The sequence below is a fragment of the Tetrao urogallus genome (assembly GCF_951394365.1).
Source record: "Tetrao urogallus genome assembly, chromosome: 10".
In the NCBI taxonomy this organism is placed as follows: domain Eukaryota; kingdom Metazoa; phylum Chordata; class Aves; order Galliformes; family Phasianidae; genus Tetrao; species Tetrao urogallus.
In genome coordinates, this window is record NC_136823.1 from 14,705,053 (window position 1) to 14,723,832 (window position 18,780).

Genomic DNA, 18,780 nt, shown 5'->3' on the forward strand with positions numbered 1-18,780 from the left:
AAGAGACAAGCGTATTTCTCCCGAAAGGAGCTCTGATGTAAGCTCTGCAAGACGCAGATGGGACTTGCCCATCCCCCTGGAACTCATGTTGAAATAGAGCTTCAGCACAGCCACTGGATATTGGCTGTCTGAGAGAAGAAAGCTCCCAGAGCTCCACTGCTACAGCAGTGTAGTGATCTGCATTTGGCTGTTCCAGGGATCAGCCGAGTCCTTAGAAATGTAGACTTCCCTTTTCTGATGCTTCAGATTTAAGCAGGTCACGGGCAGAGCACAGTTCTGTTTCTGATCCATTGCCTTGAAAACTTCTGCACTGATGCTACCTTAACCTAGTAAAATATCAGTTGCTGATCTGCACGTGAAGGAACTGTAGCTGTGTGCAGCACCAGGCCAAGCAAAAGAACCCTTCAGGCATGGACAATTTCACAACAGTTTGAAAAATTAGTTAATTAAATAATTACATATGTATTCAACTAACAACAAAAATATTGCCCTGTGCCAAAAGAAAAATCCACATCTGAATGAATAATTTGGGTTTAACAGAATATCACAGTTGGTCAGTGTGCAACAATATTTATTCAAGAGCTTCTAAACTTAGTGGAACCACATGTGTCAGGACCAGTTAACTTTGAATCCAAATCCAACAGATGAGGAACTCACAGCTGGATAGGCAGATAGAGACCTCCAGTCTGAGTCCTGAGCAAGCCACTGAAAACAGCGAGCTCTGTGCTCTTTGGTGGAGGAGAATCCCTAACGATATTTAACAAGAGATTTTCAAGCATCAAGCAGAATGAATTACAGTTCCACTAACCACATGTGTCAAGTCCTCCAGAGAAAAAAGTGAATCTATCCACAGTCCCACCGAGGGGATGACAGCTACTTCTGTAAGTACTGCAAGCATCCATGTGTGTCTCTTCAAAAAGGCATTAAGCAGTGCCACAGACCCCAAAACACCCTTGGTGGGGCTTTCCACAACAGCAAGGGTTTCTTTCATTTATCAAAGAGACCATATTCACAGCTGGAAATCTCAGGAGAGCAAAGCCAATGCATTTACCTCTTAACAACTGAATCTGACAGGAAGGGTGAAGTGCAAATAGGAGAAAGAAGGAGAACTGCCTTTAAAGACCCAAATCTGTGACAGCTAAAAACAAGATTGTTCTTTGTAAATACAGAGGACAAAGCAAAACTTCCTTCAGGCTGTACAGTCACACAACAAGCAGCATATGTCTCCTAACTAGCTAGATAAAAAGTGCTGCTAAGCCACAGGTCACAAACTCTCCACATTTTCCAGCACTGCAGACTTTCAGTCAATTCTAACCTTCGTTTCTGGTGCAGAGGTATTTTAAACAGGTGCTGTGAAGGTCATAACATCACGAATAACAAGGGCATTTCTGCATTTCTGCATGTTTATACAGTGGAAGCTGTGGAGTCCTTCCTCCCCTTGCCTGCCAGCATTACATTAGCATCAAATTCTGAGTGAACAACCACAATGGGAAACAACTTACAGCTCATGCAGCTTCTGACAGAAGCTCCAGCCGTCAGGGTTGATGCGGGATATGGAGTTGTTACTGAGGTGAAGCTGGTGGAGAGATGAAAGGCCATAGAGAGAGCCGCTGTTTACTTCTGTCAGGCTGTTGTAATCCAGGTGCCTGTGGAGAAAAATTGGAAGGAATTGACAGATGTGCAGCACTGATCAAATGCTGCAGAATTTCAGAAAATGAAGAATCTTCAAAAAGTATTGGTGTTTTAGCTATGCCTGCTCACATTTCTACATACCTATGTGGATACACCCAAGTGTAGGCACTTCTTGTGCAAGCGAGGGATAGAAACTCAGGGGCAACACAAGGGAAAGGTGTAAGGTCTTCACTTAGCCCAAAGCCCTCCACCATATGCAGCCCTGCACAGCCTCTCAGCACAAAGACAGAACTCTCTGCCACCAGCACACAACCACAAGCTGCCAAGCCGGTGTGTTCTGAGGGCTTAAAGTCCAGGACGAGGTGTGACTGCAGAGGAACGCTCCACTGCACGTAAATTGGGCTAAGCATCCCATTCAAGTTTGTATTTGCAGAGTCTCAGTTGTGTGACAGCAGCTTCCAGAAACATACTGCCTTGATCACTTGTGACTTTGCAAGCATGCTCCAATCACGTTGCAAGTTTTGAGCATTTCTCTGCAATGACTGTTCTATTTGCTCTGTCCTACGGAAAGAACGCATCACTGAGATTAAACCAGCTTAGTTTCTAGGTTTCCCCAGAGGCAGAATAATCAGGTCTGCAACACATAGTTTCCATGTATCAGTTGAAGGAAATGTGCAGGAGCCAGATGAACTTTTATTTAAAGCCCAGTTGAGAACTTACTGAATGTTCAAATTGGTAAACGTACAAAGGAATACTGCCACAGCTTGAAAGACAGGATTTTTTATTGAACACCTAGCAGAGCAATGAGTTGACAGTGGGTCAAACAAAGGCTGCTGCAGCATTGCAGAGATCTGTGTGTACAGGACACAGAAAAAAACATGAAGACTGGCACCACTGCCCACAGGTCTCCGCTAAACAGAAGAACACGTGAACAGGTGAAGTCTGGGCTGTTTGAGAGAAAAGAATGTAGCCTTCCAACTTACAGAACTTGCATCTTGGCCAGCCCCCAGAAAGCTCCATCAGTCAGTTTGCTGATGTTGTTGCGCTGGAGTTTCAGGACTTCCAGGCTGTCCAGTCCCTGGAACGTCAGGCCTTCAATCAGGCGGATGCGATTCCGGTTCAGCTCCCTGAAATTGCCAAAGCCATACAAGAATATTAAATCCCAGTCCTTTCTCACAGAATCATCTGTGCAGCATACAATGGGGACAGCAATGCCAACAACTCCTCCATCAACAGTTCCCAGGAGAGAGCAAAGCGCACCGGAAACTTTCAATCCCAGAGCTAGCCTGGGAAGTCAGCTGGGTGTCATCTGTTAAACAAACTCACCCTGGGACAGACTTTCACTACGGAGAAATAACAGAGACAGGGCTGCAATTCCTCTTCAACCCTCTTTTCTCTGAATATCTTTTAAGCCATTTATCCTTTTCACCAATTTTCATACCATTTGAGCAAACACAATGAAACATCACCATTTTCTTCCTTACAATCCAGGGTTTTGCAGGACTTTTTAACGGCCCTGCAAAAATGTGCTCCGAAACAAATGGGTGCTGCATGAAGCCCCAGTGGAAGCTTTATAGCAAAGTTAGAAAAGAAAGCTCTGGGTTCCCCTAAAAAAAAATCCTTTTTTTTTTTTTTTCCCTGTTCAAAGAAACCAATAAAGACTGGAACAACTTGTTTCCAATAGTAGAGCAGTCTTAGAATTCTGCCTATACAAAAATCTTCAACTTGCTTCATTAAACTTCTTTTTCTCCACTGGGGGAGGAGGAAACTCTAAGTCTTGGGAATACTTTCTTTTTCTTTATCCCCAGAATAATGATACAGACGTCACCACAGCACTCTTCACCAACCCCTGTGCAATAGCACTGTGGACTGTCAGCTGAAATTCTAGCACCATAACATCAGTAAAGAACTTCACCGACACAATGCCTTGGAGACAAAGCTTCTCAAATGAAACACCTTTTTGCACTTAGAAGATTGATCCAAGGGTGGCTTCCCTATTCAGTGTTTGTCTTGAACAAAACAATGAAGGTTGCAACATCAGAAATTATTTAGGAAAAATGAGGAAAATGGGAACTTAAAGCTTACTTTTCAACCGCGTTAAAATAACAACGCTGAATTTGCACTGAAGTAGAGTAATCAAAGACAAGTGATGAGGAAGTTTTCAGTCATGATGACTGCTGCCTGCATATACTTCCTAGACTATTACTGAACTATGCTTGGCCAGAAAAGGAACTGTACACAACAGATTCTACAACACTTTCAGTCTGTATAAATTGCAATTCATTCCTGTTTATCTATAGAGTAAACAACCAGCTGTGAGACTGTCTTAAGAGTCTAAGAAAACCAATCGCTCTGAATTTCAGTGAAAACACAAACTGAGTTGACCTTTGGTTTATTACACTTTTGCACACAGTGCAAACACAGCGTATTGCAAGCTCTCTGCTAACAGACAGCAACTTCCAACTGAGAGGCAACACTCTTAAGATGCTGCTGTGCTACACAATCCCAAGCTGACAGTGAATCCTACACGAACGCAAGCACAGACACACATCCATTCATTAGGCACATCTTAAAGATCTGGCTCTCAGTCAAAAGGTTGCCGTGTAGAGGTGTGAGTTCCAACAGCCTTTGTGGAGTTTTTGTTAATAGACAGAGGCTGAACTTTCACCTATCAAATGTGATGGAAAAACTGCACGAGGCCTCAGGCTGGGACCATTCTTCCAGCAGAAAAAGCAAACGGGAAAAGTTCACCCATTAGAGCTGCTATTCACCATAAAGCATGTTTATAGCTGCAGATGTCCATGTGTCTCCATGCAGCTCTTGCCATGCAGACCGCAGGCAGGACAATAACGATGTGTGTGTTAACTCATCTAGAGTGTTATTTTCTCTGCCCAAATACCACCGCACAGTTTAACAACCTTCCGTCACTGCTTTTTTATTGCCACATAAAGATACCTGTGTGGTCTTGAAAACCTAACGTGGTGGCTGAGCTCTATCACTCGCAACAGACGCATCTTCCAAACCTCACAGACACCAGCAGTTTTCAAGGGAACGGATCTGTTTTATGCTGTCACTGCACAAGATGCTGCTGCTTGCTGCAACATCCATCCTTTCTCACTTGACCAAAAGAATGGCCTGAGAAGTCAGGAGTTAGAGGGGAAAAAAAGACCCTCTCCCAACATGTTTTACTAGGTGTTGGCAAAGGACTACTGTGAGCACATTCTAAGTTTTACAGACAGCAAGTGAGGAAGGGTGACATTTGGTGCACGTTTCCCCAGGGACATTTTGTCTCCATAAAGAAGGGCTTTGCTTAATTAAAGCACACATTTCTACTCACAGTTGTGTCAGCCTAGGCAGCCTGAATGCCTTGACAGGAAGCTGAGTGATCCTGTTTTTACTCAGACGAAGTGTTAGCAGGGACCGTGACAGACTATCAAAAGCACCAGGCTCCAGGGTGCTGATTCTGTTGCTCCCCAGGTAGCTGCAATAAATCACAGCAGAAAAATGAACAGTTCTGTTAGAAATCTCCTTTTATCACCATTTAGTTGCTCTCCAGACAGGCTGGTGGAATTTTTTGGCTGGTTTGGATTTCTGGCTGCACAAGAAACACAGTGCCTTTCCCAGAGCCATACAACAAAGGTGGAGATGCGCTGCATAATCTCCGAGACCTCCTTGATACCCTCCTACTTCAGTTTGGAGCAGAAGACAGAAACTAGAGAATATTGCATTGCAAGATGACTCCATCCATTCCCCATCTCTTAACCTTTTTCCCTCAGCATCTGTCCCAGGGCTCTTTCTTTCTTGGGCCCTCCTCTTGGCCACAGAGGCTGTTCCTACAGGTCAGAAGACCTCTATCTTCTGTCTTACTACAACCAGGGCAGAAATTTCTGTGCAAACTTTAATGTAAACAGATCTGTATGCAGCTTTTTGAAAGTACCTAAAACAGCTTTTTAGAACAGGGAAAAAGCTCTGCAGGGAGGGCATTAATCTGCTTCACCCCCTGCTTACAGCAAATAACTAAGGAGAGATTTCTGTTCTTAACGTTCAATAGCCACTTTAACTGTAATGACAAAATAATCCTTCTTCCCTCCACTCTTCCAGATGCAAATGGGCTGATCTGGGAAGCAGCAGGACACCAGGGAAGACACTGCTCTGCACAGTGGCTCTGGCTTGTAGGTCTTCCACAGAAAGACACCCACACCTGATGGAAACGCTGTAACTTTCCTTTGCTGCCAGATTCCTATGCAACACAATTACTATTCTGTGTTCTTTACAGGTATATCAGAAAACAAAACCAAAAAGCCCAGTAAATAACCTCACAGTGGGAACAATCCAATTCTCCTTTGCACTTAAAAAACTTACAAATAACCCCATGCTTTCTGTGTCATTCCTTTCCCTTCTTTTAAAGGAAGAGGTTTGAGGCCCTTTTCTGTGCTGTGATAACTCAACAAAAGCCGTTCCCAACAAGAGAAACTCACAGCTCCTTTATGTGAAGTCCCTGTGGAAAGCAGCCGTTTCGGATTTCCGTGATGTCATTGAAACTCAGGTCCAATGTTTCCAGGGCAACGTAGGGCTTCAGTTGACTTGCTTCAATGCTGCGTATCCTGTTGTGATGCCTGAAACGGACAGGAGGAGAAATGGAGACAATTTAGTTCTCTTGGCTAAATAAGAATACCTGAAGCTGCAGCAGGCCGGTAGGTTGGCCATTGAGCTCACACACAGTGGTTGGAAGCACATCTTCAATGCCTATTATAGGAGAAATCCACACCAGACCTAACTTCCCTAACCCCCATGTTGTTCCTACAACTAAAAAGAGCAGGGAACATACATTTGGAAGTTTCTGGACACTTTCTCTGTTACTGCCAGTACTTTACGCAAAGGATGAGTTTTTCAGAGCTGTCTGCAGAGGAAACACATAAATATAAAGGATCTCAGGAAAAGTTACGAAATATTGCTTCCCCAATTCCTAAGGACCCTTCTGAAAGCACTCAGCACTGAACTAAACACTGTACGAGGGCTCGTTCTTGCAAACATTTCCTCATCTTTCACTACCTCTGACCCACTGCACCATCAGGGTGGCTGCAGCACCACGTGCTCAGCTCAGGCACTGACTATGGAAGCAGACCCTGTAACAACCACCTGCAGTTGCTGCCTCATCAGCAGCATTGATGGAATGACTTCATTTAATGCTTTTCTTTAGAGAAAGTACTGCAAGCTGTCCTTGGGATTTCCACAGCCACCAAGCACTTCAATACCCCTAGACTTCATCTGGACTCAACAAGGCCTAGCAAAAAAAAATCCCTGTCCTCCCCTCTGGTTCCTTTCCGGTCTGAATCCGTGAAGAGAACAGTAACCAATTTAAAAAAAAATACATGGTGCATTAGTCACAAGAAGCTGAGTGCATGCCTGATGTGAATTTAGACCAGTCATTGATATTCCTGGCAAGGCTGAGAGCGAGGCACTCCAAACAGAGACGCTCACCAGACACTTGAGAACTTGCTGAATAATAAGAGATAGCAGAGTGGGTTCTGACAAGTACCATGGCTTGATCAGGCTGCCTCCCTGCTGCACAGCCAGCAGAGACAGCCACCAGTGAATGCAAACCGGGATGGCTCAGCTTTCCTGGCCAAGCATCAGCTGCCCGAAATTCACCCCTGCCCAGTGAACCTGGCAGAGCCTTCGATGCACTGGGGAGTCTCTCTCCTCCCACCTCAGCCCTGCACAGCTCAGGCTGTCCCATGTGCTAGCACAAGCCCCTTCCTAAGAGCAGGAAATACCCACAGCACACAGCAATGGGCTCACTCCCCAGAAACTCAGAGAAACGCTGCTTTGATTAAAAGGTTGAAATGCCCCTTAGTTAATGCAGTGCAGGCTCGTAAAGTCATTGAGGACAAATTTTACACTACTGTAGCAACACTCTGCTAATATGGTGCAAAAAGGCCCCAGGAAAATCAAAGAGAAGTCATAACTTACATCCCCAAATGGTTAGTGCATGGGTTACGGGCACACCAGCTGTAGGAAAGGCAATGATGTGGCTACTATCCAAATGACTGTACTCCTTTACAGCAAGGAAGGAGGACTGAATTTTCACATCCACAGCACATAGTGGAACAGAGCTCCACTGAATTTGTTAATACAAATAAAACACAGGAAAACTCACTAGATCCACATTTTTTGTGACCTCCATAAACCAAACACGTGGGTAAGGCAGATTTCCATCAGGACTAGTTTATGTTGCAAGGCCTCAATAAGCAAAATGGGCAAGTTCAAAAATTTCAATCTTTTTTCCTACCCAAAATAAGAGTGCAATAAATGTGCACGTGTGACCTGGTTCGGGGAAGTACCTCAGAGCAGACCTAAGTGAAAGCAAACCCCAAGCATGCTCTCTGGAGCTGTGCTGAAGCAGCGGCTGCAAGTTCAACTCTGATCTCATCTGGGCTGTGATGGCTGAGTTGAATCTGGCTGTAAATTAACAGGAAATGAAGGCTTGTACAAATGAACATGAAGAATCTATAAATTACCTGACAATTCCAGCACAGGGCAGCTAAGTCTGTAAGGGAATGAGAGCACCGAGTGAGTTTGGACATGAAATGCTCTTCAGAAGCCAATGTTATTTTTTTGGAGTATTAATATTTCTGTGCTTTAGTTACTCAACATATATCCAGTCTGCCTGCCAGAGCTCTCAGCCCTTCCCAAAGGACAGAGTTTCAGGAAGGCAGAAAAGAACTGTATTCGTTGAGCCATGTTTGCAGTTTCCAGGTGCCTTCTGTCCATCTGCATCTTGCTTTTCTCATGCTACAGCTGGCAGATAAGATGGATGCATTATTTCAGGCAGGAATAAACCAGCCTTCGTTCTCTGCCTCCCTCCATCTCCTTCAAACATGGGCTGGCTCCAAACACAATGCTCAGCTCCAAGCAGCATCCCAGCCAGCCCAGCTGGGGAATGTCAGACAGTTTGCTGCAAAGCACTGCACTCTCTTCAAACAAAACCAGCCCCACTGACTTTTCCTATACAAAGGATGTGATACGAATGCAACATCAGCCAAACCTACTAGCTTGATTACATTTTTTGTTCTTTCAGGAAGAGCTAAAAGGTGATTTAACCCTTCCTGTTGCTACTTGGTTTCTTTCAGTTTGTCTTCCTTGTTTCCAATCCCACCATGAGGGTGTTTTATACAAAAAAAGATAAGTAACAAAGCTACGATTGCCTCTCTCCAACTGGAAAAGGGCTAGGTCTGTACCGCCTAGCTCCTTAGTTTACACTTCCATGGCTTCAAAGGTGGCAGATCAGATTTTAGTACCAATCACTGAACCAGGCTTTAAAGCAGAAATTACTGCTGCTTCCACGACCAATTTGCCTCCAGGTGTCTTTTCCTCTCCCCACTCGCCTTCTTCTTAGGTATCACAGCCTGGAAACAAATTTCCCTGCTTCTCTTTAGCCAGCCTTAGCTTCAGAGTGTAAGATGACAAGGCTTCAAAGAGAGATTGAGCAATGGGAGCCAGGAGTAGGAGCCAAGGCTCTTAGTTTCTATTCGAAGCTCTGGCACCGACTCATCTGCCTTGGACAAGTTGCTTAACCCCTCTCTGCCACTGGGTTATCCATCTGTACAGGAATGCACTGGCAGACTAAGATGCTGCAAGCTGCCCTGACTGAGAAAGGATCTGGAGTAAAAGTACCACAAGTGAAAAATAAATGCTAGGGACTGAGGAAGCCATCTGGGCTTGCTCACGGATGAGGACAGCTCCAATAATAGTTGTATTCCACCCTCGTCCTGGAGACATCCCACTTGCAGCTGAAGCAGCTGTCAGCGCTGTATGAAGGTAACCCGAAGTCAGTGCTGGATGGCTTTAGCACTGCCTGCAGCACTTGTTCCAGCTGCAAGCAGAAAAGTGAGTGCAGGGGGCACCAACCCCCCAAGCAGCACCACTTACCCTGCCAGCACCCCAAGATGCTGCAGCCCCGCACAGCTCTCCAACAGAGCCCTGGGGATCACAGATTTGGATCGACCTCAGCCAGCCATTCGCTGAACTGAGCCCACGTGGAGCACATCAGGAAGCAAATGATCGCTCTGCGCTTCTGCAGGCTGCTCTGAGGCACAAAAACAAGCAGTGGTCCAGCGCAGTAAAGCATGTTTGGGTTTGCTCTGGGTCGGGAGGGAGCAGAAGGGGGCGGCAGGAAAACAACAGGTGGCACCAAGTCAAAAGCTCACAGCGCTTCCAGGAATCCCAGCTTGTATTTTAGAGGTAAAGTTACACTTTAATCCCAGTGGGTCTCCAAGTTCGGAGCTTCTTTGTGAATATTTATTTGATAAACAGGCTGTGAAACATTTTTCACTCGATCTAATAGGAGAAGAATTTACCTTCCTCCTTACAGCAAGCCCATCCCTTGGAGTACCGTGATCGGTTTAATTTAAACTGTGGCTTCAAACTATTCCTGCGAGATCAACGCAGAGAGCACTGCAAACACGTTCCTCTGTTGTCGGAGCCACGCTGCCCATTAGAAAGCTGGCAGCGGAAAATCAAAGCAAGCAGCCCCTCAGATGGGAATGTGTGAGCAGCTCTGCTCCGACCGACGCACATACAGCAGCACAAAACCTCCTGCTTTACACTAAGCTTGACTTACGGCACAAATGCGGGGTGTGAAGTGACACAAGGAGAAGGCACATGCTCAGCCTTCGTGCAGTGTCAGCTTACAGAGCTGGCGGGGCTCGCTGAAAAAAAGAAAGCCTTAATACAGCAAACCTATTAAAATCGACACCTGTTACAGGCATCAAAAACCAAGCTTCAAAAGAGGCTCCGCACCTCGGGTAGGGTTCTATTAATGTGTGAGCACATTTTCAAAGTCAGCATATGAGAGAGATCACAAGGCTGAAAACATGAGGTTGAGAAGCCCGGGGTTTGGTTAATACTTCCATACGGGGAAAGTATTAAACAACAAACCAGCGGCGGAGCCAGAAAGATACAGGTGTGCTACTGCAGGACATGCCAGGCTCGGTGTCAGACAGGGCATGGCCAGAAGGGAGATCAAAGCCACAGTAAGACAAGATGGGTCACACACACCATAACTACCTCAGGCCTGGAGTTACCTTGTGGATACTTGTGGAAATGATAAAGATTTAAGGCATGGGTTTCTTAACACCTTGAATTATCTGCCATCTGGTTTTACCACATCACTCACTACATGCAGAAAAACTAAAAGGCACAGCCCCACAGTAGAAGGCAATGCCTGAGCAACACCTATGACAAAAGGAGGATGAAGTGGATTTGATAAACTGGAAGACACATCTGTATTTATGACAACATCAACAGAGATGTTTGCTTATTCTTGTACCATCATTACAACCCATAACAGAACACCTGCCCAAGTGACTCTTACAATGGAAGCAAGGATAAGAGGAGAATGTTACTGTGGCCTGGACACGAGCTTTGACTCAATTTTTATACTTTATCAGTGCAATTGCATAATCCTAACATTTTACTCCTAGAAAACATTGTGCTTTTTGAAAGTCTTTTATTCCATGAAAGTTCCTCCTCTGTACCAGAACTTGTGAAATATCTACCTTGCAACAGTGAGACGTCCATGCAACAGAGCATGGAAGGAACACACAGGTGACAAGCTGGAAATCTGTGCATGAGAGCTTCCCCTGCAAGTCTGAACTGCCCAAAGCACGTCAGCCTTCAGGCTTCCCAGCTGCTCTAAGAACGCTATCTGACATTGCACTGTCATCTCAGCCTTGCCAGCACCGTCTGCGAGGCTCAAGATTTGGTAGCATTACAGGAATGCACGTTTCTATACAGCCTAACGCATGCTGTATTTGCTTAAGGGAGCAGCCCTACTTTCTTTCAAAGTAGAACTGCATGGGTTATTCCTTGGGCAGGAAGCAAGGATGCCTGCAGCAGCCCCCACTTTTCTCAGATGCTCTGAATCACTCCTTCCCTGAGGAATCCTGGCAGGGACCCAGGCTGCCACAGAACCAGCTCTGTTTGTTCAGGTGCTGGCTGCCTGCACAAAAGCAGAACAGCAGCAGGCCAAGCAGCCACAAAAAGAGAGGGGAAAAACAGCACAACTTCTACAGGTATCCCGACCTTCCCTTAAAGGCTCATATGCTTTGTCTGGATGTCAGGATCTTCCCTCTCCCTACTTCTCCTTCAGAATGAGGCCTTTATAAGGCACAGCAATGCTCTCAGCCTGTGTTGGTGCTTTAGGATGGACAAGCACCGAGAAAAGCACCCATGGCTACACAAAGGCCCAGACACACATGGGCTTTAAAACCAATGCTTTGACTTGCATCCTTTAATGAAATGGTAAACCTGCATCTCTCCTGCAGGTCACGGGTGCTCAGAGTCAGACAGCAGGCTGGGAGATGGGCTTTGCTCATTCAGCCCCTTGTATTCAGGAGCAGCAGCCGACTGCAATCCAGTAACATTACAAAGGCCTAGGTTACTAACTCCTTATTCCCACAAGCAAACTGTTACTCATGCTAATAGTTTCACTGCACTGAACAGAAGTATTCATGTGAGACTAGCACGACTCCAAGGGCTAACTTCTCACTCCATTAAAGGCTACTTTGTGGCTGCCCACAGCACCAAGCTCATCTGCCTCTCATCCTGACAGACTGCAACCACTGACTGGTGCAGGTCAAGCACAGGCTCAGAGCATCCTTAGGCCCTGGGTACCCAAATGCAAGCAGGTTTTCTCCCCCCAGGTACATTCTCATGGCTCGTGAGGCAGCCACATAGGTAAGGTCTGGGCAGAGGCCAAGCATGCTCTCTGAAAGCAGAACCTGGAATATTCATTAAGGGCTCCTCTTGGGTTCAGCACTGTCTGCATGAACCAAAACCTTTCTTCTAGCGTAACCAAAAAGCCACATTCAGAACAATGCATTCTCTCAGGATATTTTTGAACTGGCAATGCTTATGTAAACTTTCTGACTTGTTAAGAGAACTGTATGCTGTGTGTCAGACCCACTGAGGTAAGTGATGTAATTTTCAAGAAACTTTCTGCCTCCTTCATCTACATGGATTCTCACAAGACTTTGACTTGCCACCATATGATTTTGGATATTTTTTGCAATGCGCAACTTCCTAAGCTTTCAGCACTCAATCCATTAGTAGAGTAAAATGTGTGGGACAGGCAGGACCTGAAGTCAGTCATCTTTAAAAGAGAGGCTGCCTTATCTACTCATCAGATTACACAACCGGTTGTGACATCAAAGCAAATTAAGATTTCTGAAGACAAGACAGTCCCTGTTATGGGCACAGTCCCCCCATCAGCAAACAGGGTGGTTCCAAAAGCACTGGAATCTTTCCGCTCTCTTCTGGTTATACCTGATGCAGAGTAAAGATAATACTCCAGAGAAGCTTTTTAGATGTTGCATTCACAAAGAGAACAGATCCCTTAAAAAGCTGAGTAAAGCATCTTTCATTGCCTGTCACAACCCCTCTGTAAGGAGCTTTCTTGACCTTTCATGAACTCAATACCACAGCAGAACCTTTTCTCCCTGAGTGTAGCTTCCCCTCAAAACACTTTGGCATTGATCTTCAGAGTTACTCCGTGACTGACATCCATCTTTAAAGATGATGCCACCCTCTGGGATTGGTGCAGGGGACCCCCAGTAGGGGCTGCTCAGCATACACTGCATCTTGGCCTGTTCTCCAGCACAACGGAGGGCAAACATCTTTGAACCACTGGGCATTATCAAGGCTGGTTTGGAAACAAGCAGTTTGTGAAAACTCACAGTCTGTAAATCCCTTCTCCAGCTCTCGCTGCACTCTACTGCTCATCACTCTGTCTTTTCATATCCCCTGACCTCTGGCTGAAGGAAGCACTGAGAAAGGCTGCAAAGAAGAGGAGAAACTCTGCTAGAAGGAACAGAATTGTCCTGTGGGAATAGAAGGAAGAGTCATGTAAGGCAGTCCTCCAAACAGACTGCCAGAAAACACATGGCTCTGCACTGCCAATCTGGATGGGGTCATGGGCACAGCACAGCTTCTTTGAAGGGGCTCAATCAGCATTTGAAAGAGGTCATTCAATTGCCGTTGCTAGAAGATGAGAGAGGTCAGTGTTTTTATGCTATACACCTTATGTCTTTGGTATGCTTTTGTTTTTTGCTCCAATAGTTGCTTTTCCCCGTGCATTTTCACCTCAAGGGCTTTTTTCTTGCTGCTGATATCTACCAGCCAAATTCAATTTTCTACAAGAAATTAGGGCTAGGCATGAGAAAGCCTGGCATCCACCTCACCTATCTGCTGCTCTGTTGAGGCCCTGCTCTCCACCAGCCCACACTTGTACAGCACCCAGCAGAAGGGCTGCTGCCTCACCCCACATCCTCAACGCTGCCCTCAAAGATGAAGGGGATCTGCAACAAGGAGAGGCAGAATCACAACAAGGTGCCAATGTAATTCACCCAGAGCTGCGCACAGGGCAGCTACCCTGCCCCACTCCCAGGCAGACAGCATCCTCTTTTCATTGTCACTGCAAGCAAGTTTTGTGCTTCTAATTAAAATGGTTAGCGTTTTCATGTGAAAGCCAATAGGGTCCAGGATCACAAGGCATGTAGGCACTTTTATCCTTAAATCCTGATGCTGATTTTAGTTTCTCTTTGTGTAATACAAGATCAAAGCAAAGAAGATCCACCACAGCCTAGTGAGTGCATGTGTTTTGTGGGTGGCTTTGTTTTGCTTTTGTCTCTCCACGGGAGCGAGGAGGGGAAAATACACAAGTGGAGAAGCAATTTAAGCGCAAACCAAATGTAATGATTCTGCCCGTGGTGCTGGGACATTAATCCAAATGTAATTACAAGCAGACTCCTTGATAGCACACACTGTGTGTGCCTGAGCATTGCCAGAATATGCCACTGGCTTTTCCCATCTCTGGTAGTAGCACGGTTCTAAAACCCTGACACTGAAGCAGGTAAATGAAGGACAATATACTTGAGTATCTATCTACTCCTCAGACCAGAAACTCACAAAGTCAAATGGTACTTGCAGCAGACCCTGAGAGAAGGCAGCAGTTAAAGAAACAAGTGTTTTTGATTGGACAAGCAAGCTCCTGATAGCATTTGTGAGATGTAGATAGGCTGGCTGGTCTGTTCCAACATGACACATGCTTGTGCTCTGTTGAAAGGGCTTATCTCTCTTGTCAGCAAGGTCGCCAGAGCAGATAGCCTCTGGGCAGGCTGCGCTGGGGAGCTGCACTCAGCTGAGACTCTTCAGCCTACAAGAACGAGCAGTTCCTAGCTGGAAAAGCAATGGTCAAGTTCATGACAAAAACAGCTCTTCTTCAAAAGTCTAGGCACCTTGCTAATAATAAAGCATGTCGAGAATGGCTTCAAGAAACTGCAGAACAAGGTCTCTAGATGCCGGGAACAGAAGATTTAATCTCTGAAGCACGACTGCCATTGTGCTAACCCAGGCTGATGTAAAACACTGTCTGTTCAAACTTCCCCAGAGCAGATGTTGTAAAATCACCGGTCAAAGTCAAAAGCATTTGTCACCTCTTACTAAGTTCTTCAAACCTCTTTAATTGGACCGTTTAGTTCTTCAGTTTCTCACATTTTGAAAAGGAAGGCTGTCCCAAAAACAAAATCTGTGGGCAAAGCACTTCAGTAAGGCCTCTGTAGTCTGTTTTTTTCCAGGGCTCCTAAATCCTAGAGGAAGTCTGGACCCTTTTCCCTGGCTGTTGATACCAATCAGCCCCCCTCTCTCCTTCCATTTAGCAATTGCCTTCATGCAGCATGACCTGCAGTACAGACAGGATGGAAGATCATTTCCCCATCTACCTTAACCTCTTTGCCTACCCTCAGCCCAGCTGTTTTTTCAACACCAAGATCATAACTTCTAACAAGATCTCTGTTGTTCATCTCTGCAATTATTTGGGGAATTTAAATACAGGTTTAAAACACCATAAAAGCCAACATGTAATCAGCTTTCATTCAGCTAAAAGTTAGCCTTCTACAGATTCTTTGCTAATCTTTTCCAATCTAGACATGGCAAGTCTACATGTTAGTGAATGCTGTTTACTCAAGCGTTTCTTTACTCTGAATTACGCACTATTCCTAATGGTGCCAGTGGAAGCAATGATGGAAGTGCTAAGCATCGAACGGAGCACAAGGTAAATGGCAAAACTGATGCTTTTACTCACCGAGCTTTGAACCACATTCATTTTTAACACCTTTGCTGACATAGTTTTAGCCTTGTTATACGCAAAGGAACTAAAAGACGTTGCCTGTTCTCAAGCTTTCCAGGACACTTGAAGGTAAACAAAACAGATTTTGACAGGACTTATGGCACCACACTTCAATAAAATAATAACAGTAAATCACAGTTTGAGCCCTACTCTTACTTCTCACTAAGCACCTATTTGTGGCAACTTCTGGGAAGGGGGTGGTATGCCAGGGAGGAGACAGTGCTCTGAACAAGCATCACTGATCCGAGAGCCACGTCAAATGACCAGAACATATACAGTGATGCAGAGGACAAACCGGGAAAGGTAGGAGCCATGAGAACTGTAACACATTGATATCTTCCTGACATTGTGCAATTTTGCCAAAAAGCTGCATCAGTTTCAAACTTTTGGGGAGAAAAGAAACGGACAAAGGAATCTACATGAATAAATAACTTTACCTGCTTTTACTGAACTTGCAACTTTGCTTTTACTCACCCCTGAACAAACTACATTGCAGTTTCCAGCATTTCTTTTCAGGCAGAAAAGTTCAACATGCTAAAAAACTCTTATCTCAGCAAGTTATTTATGACTGAAATCTGTTCAGCCTGTGAAGACTAACAAAGGAATTGCCTCTGGAGGCATGTGCTTTATTTACCATATGCCGTTAACTGAGACAGCCTATCTACCACAGATATTAATAGTAGCAAGTTTGGCCTATTCTAAGGTTCAAATATGAGCCTATTTTTCATAGTGACCTTAACAAAAGATCATGATCACAAATAACCTTAATAACTAATCTAAGCTTGATTTGCAGAGGGACAGAAGTTGGAAACCACCTTAAGCATTGTGCATGACACACACCTGCCCTCAGACAACGCCAGAAGATGCTTCGTGCTCATGAGTTCCATCAGCTCTAGGGCAATGTCCACTCTTTGGCCAGGAGGAAGCAGAACCACCCAATCCTACTTGGACTTTGCTTGTCATGAATACATGGAAAACCACACACAAACACACAGGAAAGATATTGGTCCAGCATTTCAACTCTTAATCTCACGTTCTGTTCCAACAGATCGCTTGGGTCTTCTCCTTCCTCCAGAAGGAGCACTCAGCTAGCACAGCCAGCTAAGCAGCACACAGACATCAGAGCAGACCTAGACGAGCTCACAGCAATTCCCTGTCTGCAGGAGAAGTTGCCATGGCTGCACATTAAGAGTTACGCTCACTAATAAAGATATACTAAAGTAGCCTCAAGGGGTAACTGGTATTCCAAGAACTGCCACCAGCCTTCACTATCTTTTCCTCTGGCTACTTTTTACATTGCTCAGCATGTGCCCAGATTGCCTTCTGACACTCTTTTGTTGAGTCTGAGGACCAAGTACTTCAGTTCTACGCCTTTTCTAGAAGAAATGATTACCCACTTCCCTGAAACAGCCTTGGAACCTTTGCTGATTCTGTATGTTCACACTGTATCTGAAAGCTCGAGGAGGACATGCAAATAACTTAGAACAGTTCCAGCAGCCCAAAGGAGAAGTCAAAACAGCGTCTCTCCTGGTGCATGCGAGCACATGATTAATGAGAATTTCCTCCATTGGGAAAGATTCTTGCAGTCTTTGGCCTCAAAAACAAGCAGACTTTACACACGAGAGCCTTGCCACGAACTCTGAGCAAAGCAAACCTAAGAGGTGAGTATGAGAATATCTTATGCCTGCACGTTGCTTGCATACTGAACATCCTGGCTGTCAGCATTCTTTCTAGTCAACTTTCCACATCAATATATCCATATTCAAAAATAGAAGCTGAGCAGCACAGCCTGTAGTGCAGACAAAATCCTCAGGAAGAAGTCTCCCTCCAACCTATGAGAAGAATTGCCTAAACAAACACTGGAGAACTGGTCCCTGTAGACACAAGTGAGAGCTGAAGCAAGCACGACAGATGGTAAATCTGCTCATGCTGATGGATCTACATCTGCACGCGCCACTTTGCCTCGCTCACCAGGGAAAGCCCTCTTTGTGCAAGTCCCATGAATGAGGACAGGCAGTTGGCTTGCTGAGCTGCCAGAGAAGTCCTGCACACAGGCACAGCCCAATGACTCCAACCAATCCCTCACACAGCTGCATCCGACTCACCTACATCTTGTGCTCAGGAGTACAAAACTGTCATGACAAAGATGGAATTAAGAGTATTCTCCTCATTTCTAATACTTTTTTTCATTCCAGCGAAGATGACTTGCACACTACTTCTCCCAGGGCTCGAGGCAGTTGTTTCATTTGTGCAGCAACTAGTACAGCAGGATCGCAGGCCACCACAGCCTTCTAAGGCTTCAAACATACTGGTGCGTTCACTTAGTCCCCAGTTTCTTTAAGACTGAACATGCCAGCTTTCAACATCACTTGCACAGAGGCTTACACTCTGACCTAGCCAGGAACATGCAAGTGAACTCACATTTCATGTACGGACCAGCTCAGCTCAGACTCGAGCTGTACTCTGTAAACAGTACCACTGTGGCAATTTCATGTTTTTTTTTTCTCTCTGTGGGTCCCAGAGCAGCTACCACACAGTCCAGAATTAACGCAAAGCAGCAGTTCTGATACTCAATCTAGCTTCCCCCATCTTAATGTGTAAATCAAAGAACTAGAGTTGCACATCAACACCTCAGCTCCTGGTCAAAAGCTTGTGGAAATGAGGGCACACTGGCTAGATAATTTTTGGCTCTGATCAGCAGTTGAAGCTAACAGAGCAGGACATGTTTGTCCTGGATAAAAGCACAACTGCACTTCAAAAAATCTCATGGACCACGCTGATCTTTGCAAAGAGGCTTTGCAAATCTCATTGGATAACAGCAGAGAAGCAGTGCAAATAGCACTGAAGTAACAGTTGCTTCCCAAAGCATTCTCTTAAGAAAGCACACAGCAACATTTTCAGAAGGAGAGCAATTGTATGATCCCAGTTCCGTCCTGTTAGTTATCTCCAGCCAGCTAATC

General features: G+C 45.2%; 1 protein-coding gene across 1 annotated transcript in view; it reads right to left on the bottom strand.

The window, feature by feature from the left end:
* The window catches only part of LRIG1 (leucine rich repeats and immunoglobulin like domains 1), a gene marked incomplete at both ends in the record, with an annotated part of 78,474 nt that overhangs the window by 20,990 nt on the left and 38,704 nt on the right, over nt 1-18,780 (bottom strand). Inside the window, 4 exon segments of the mRNA XM_079540111.1 lie at nt 1,503-1,646; nt 2,616-2,759; nt 4,970-5,113; nt 6,111-6,248. Coding sequence (XP_079396237.1) covers nt 1,503-1,646; nt 2,616-2,759; nt 4,970-5,113; nt 6,111-6,248 — 570 coding nt within the window.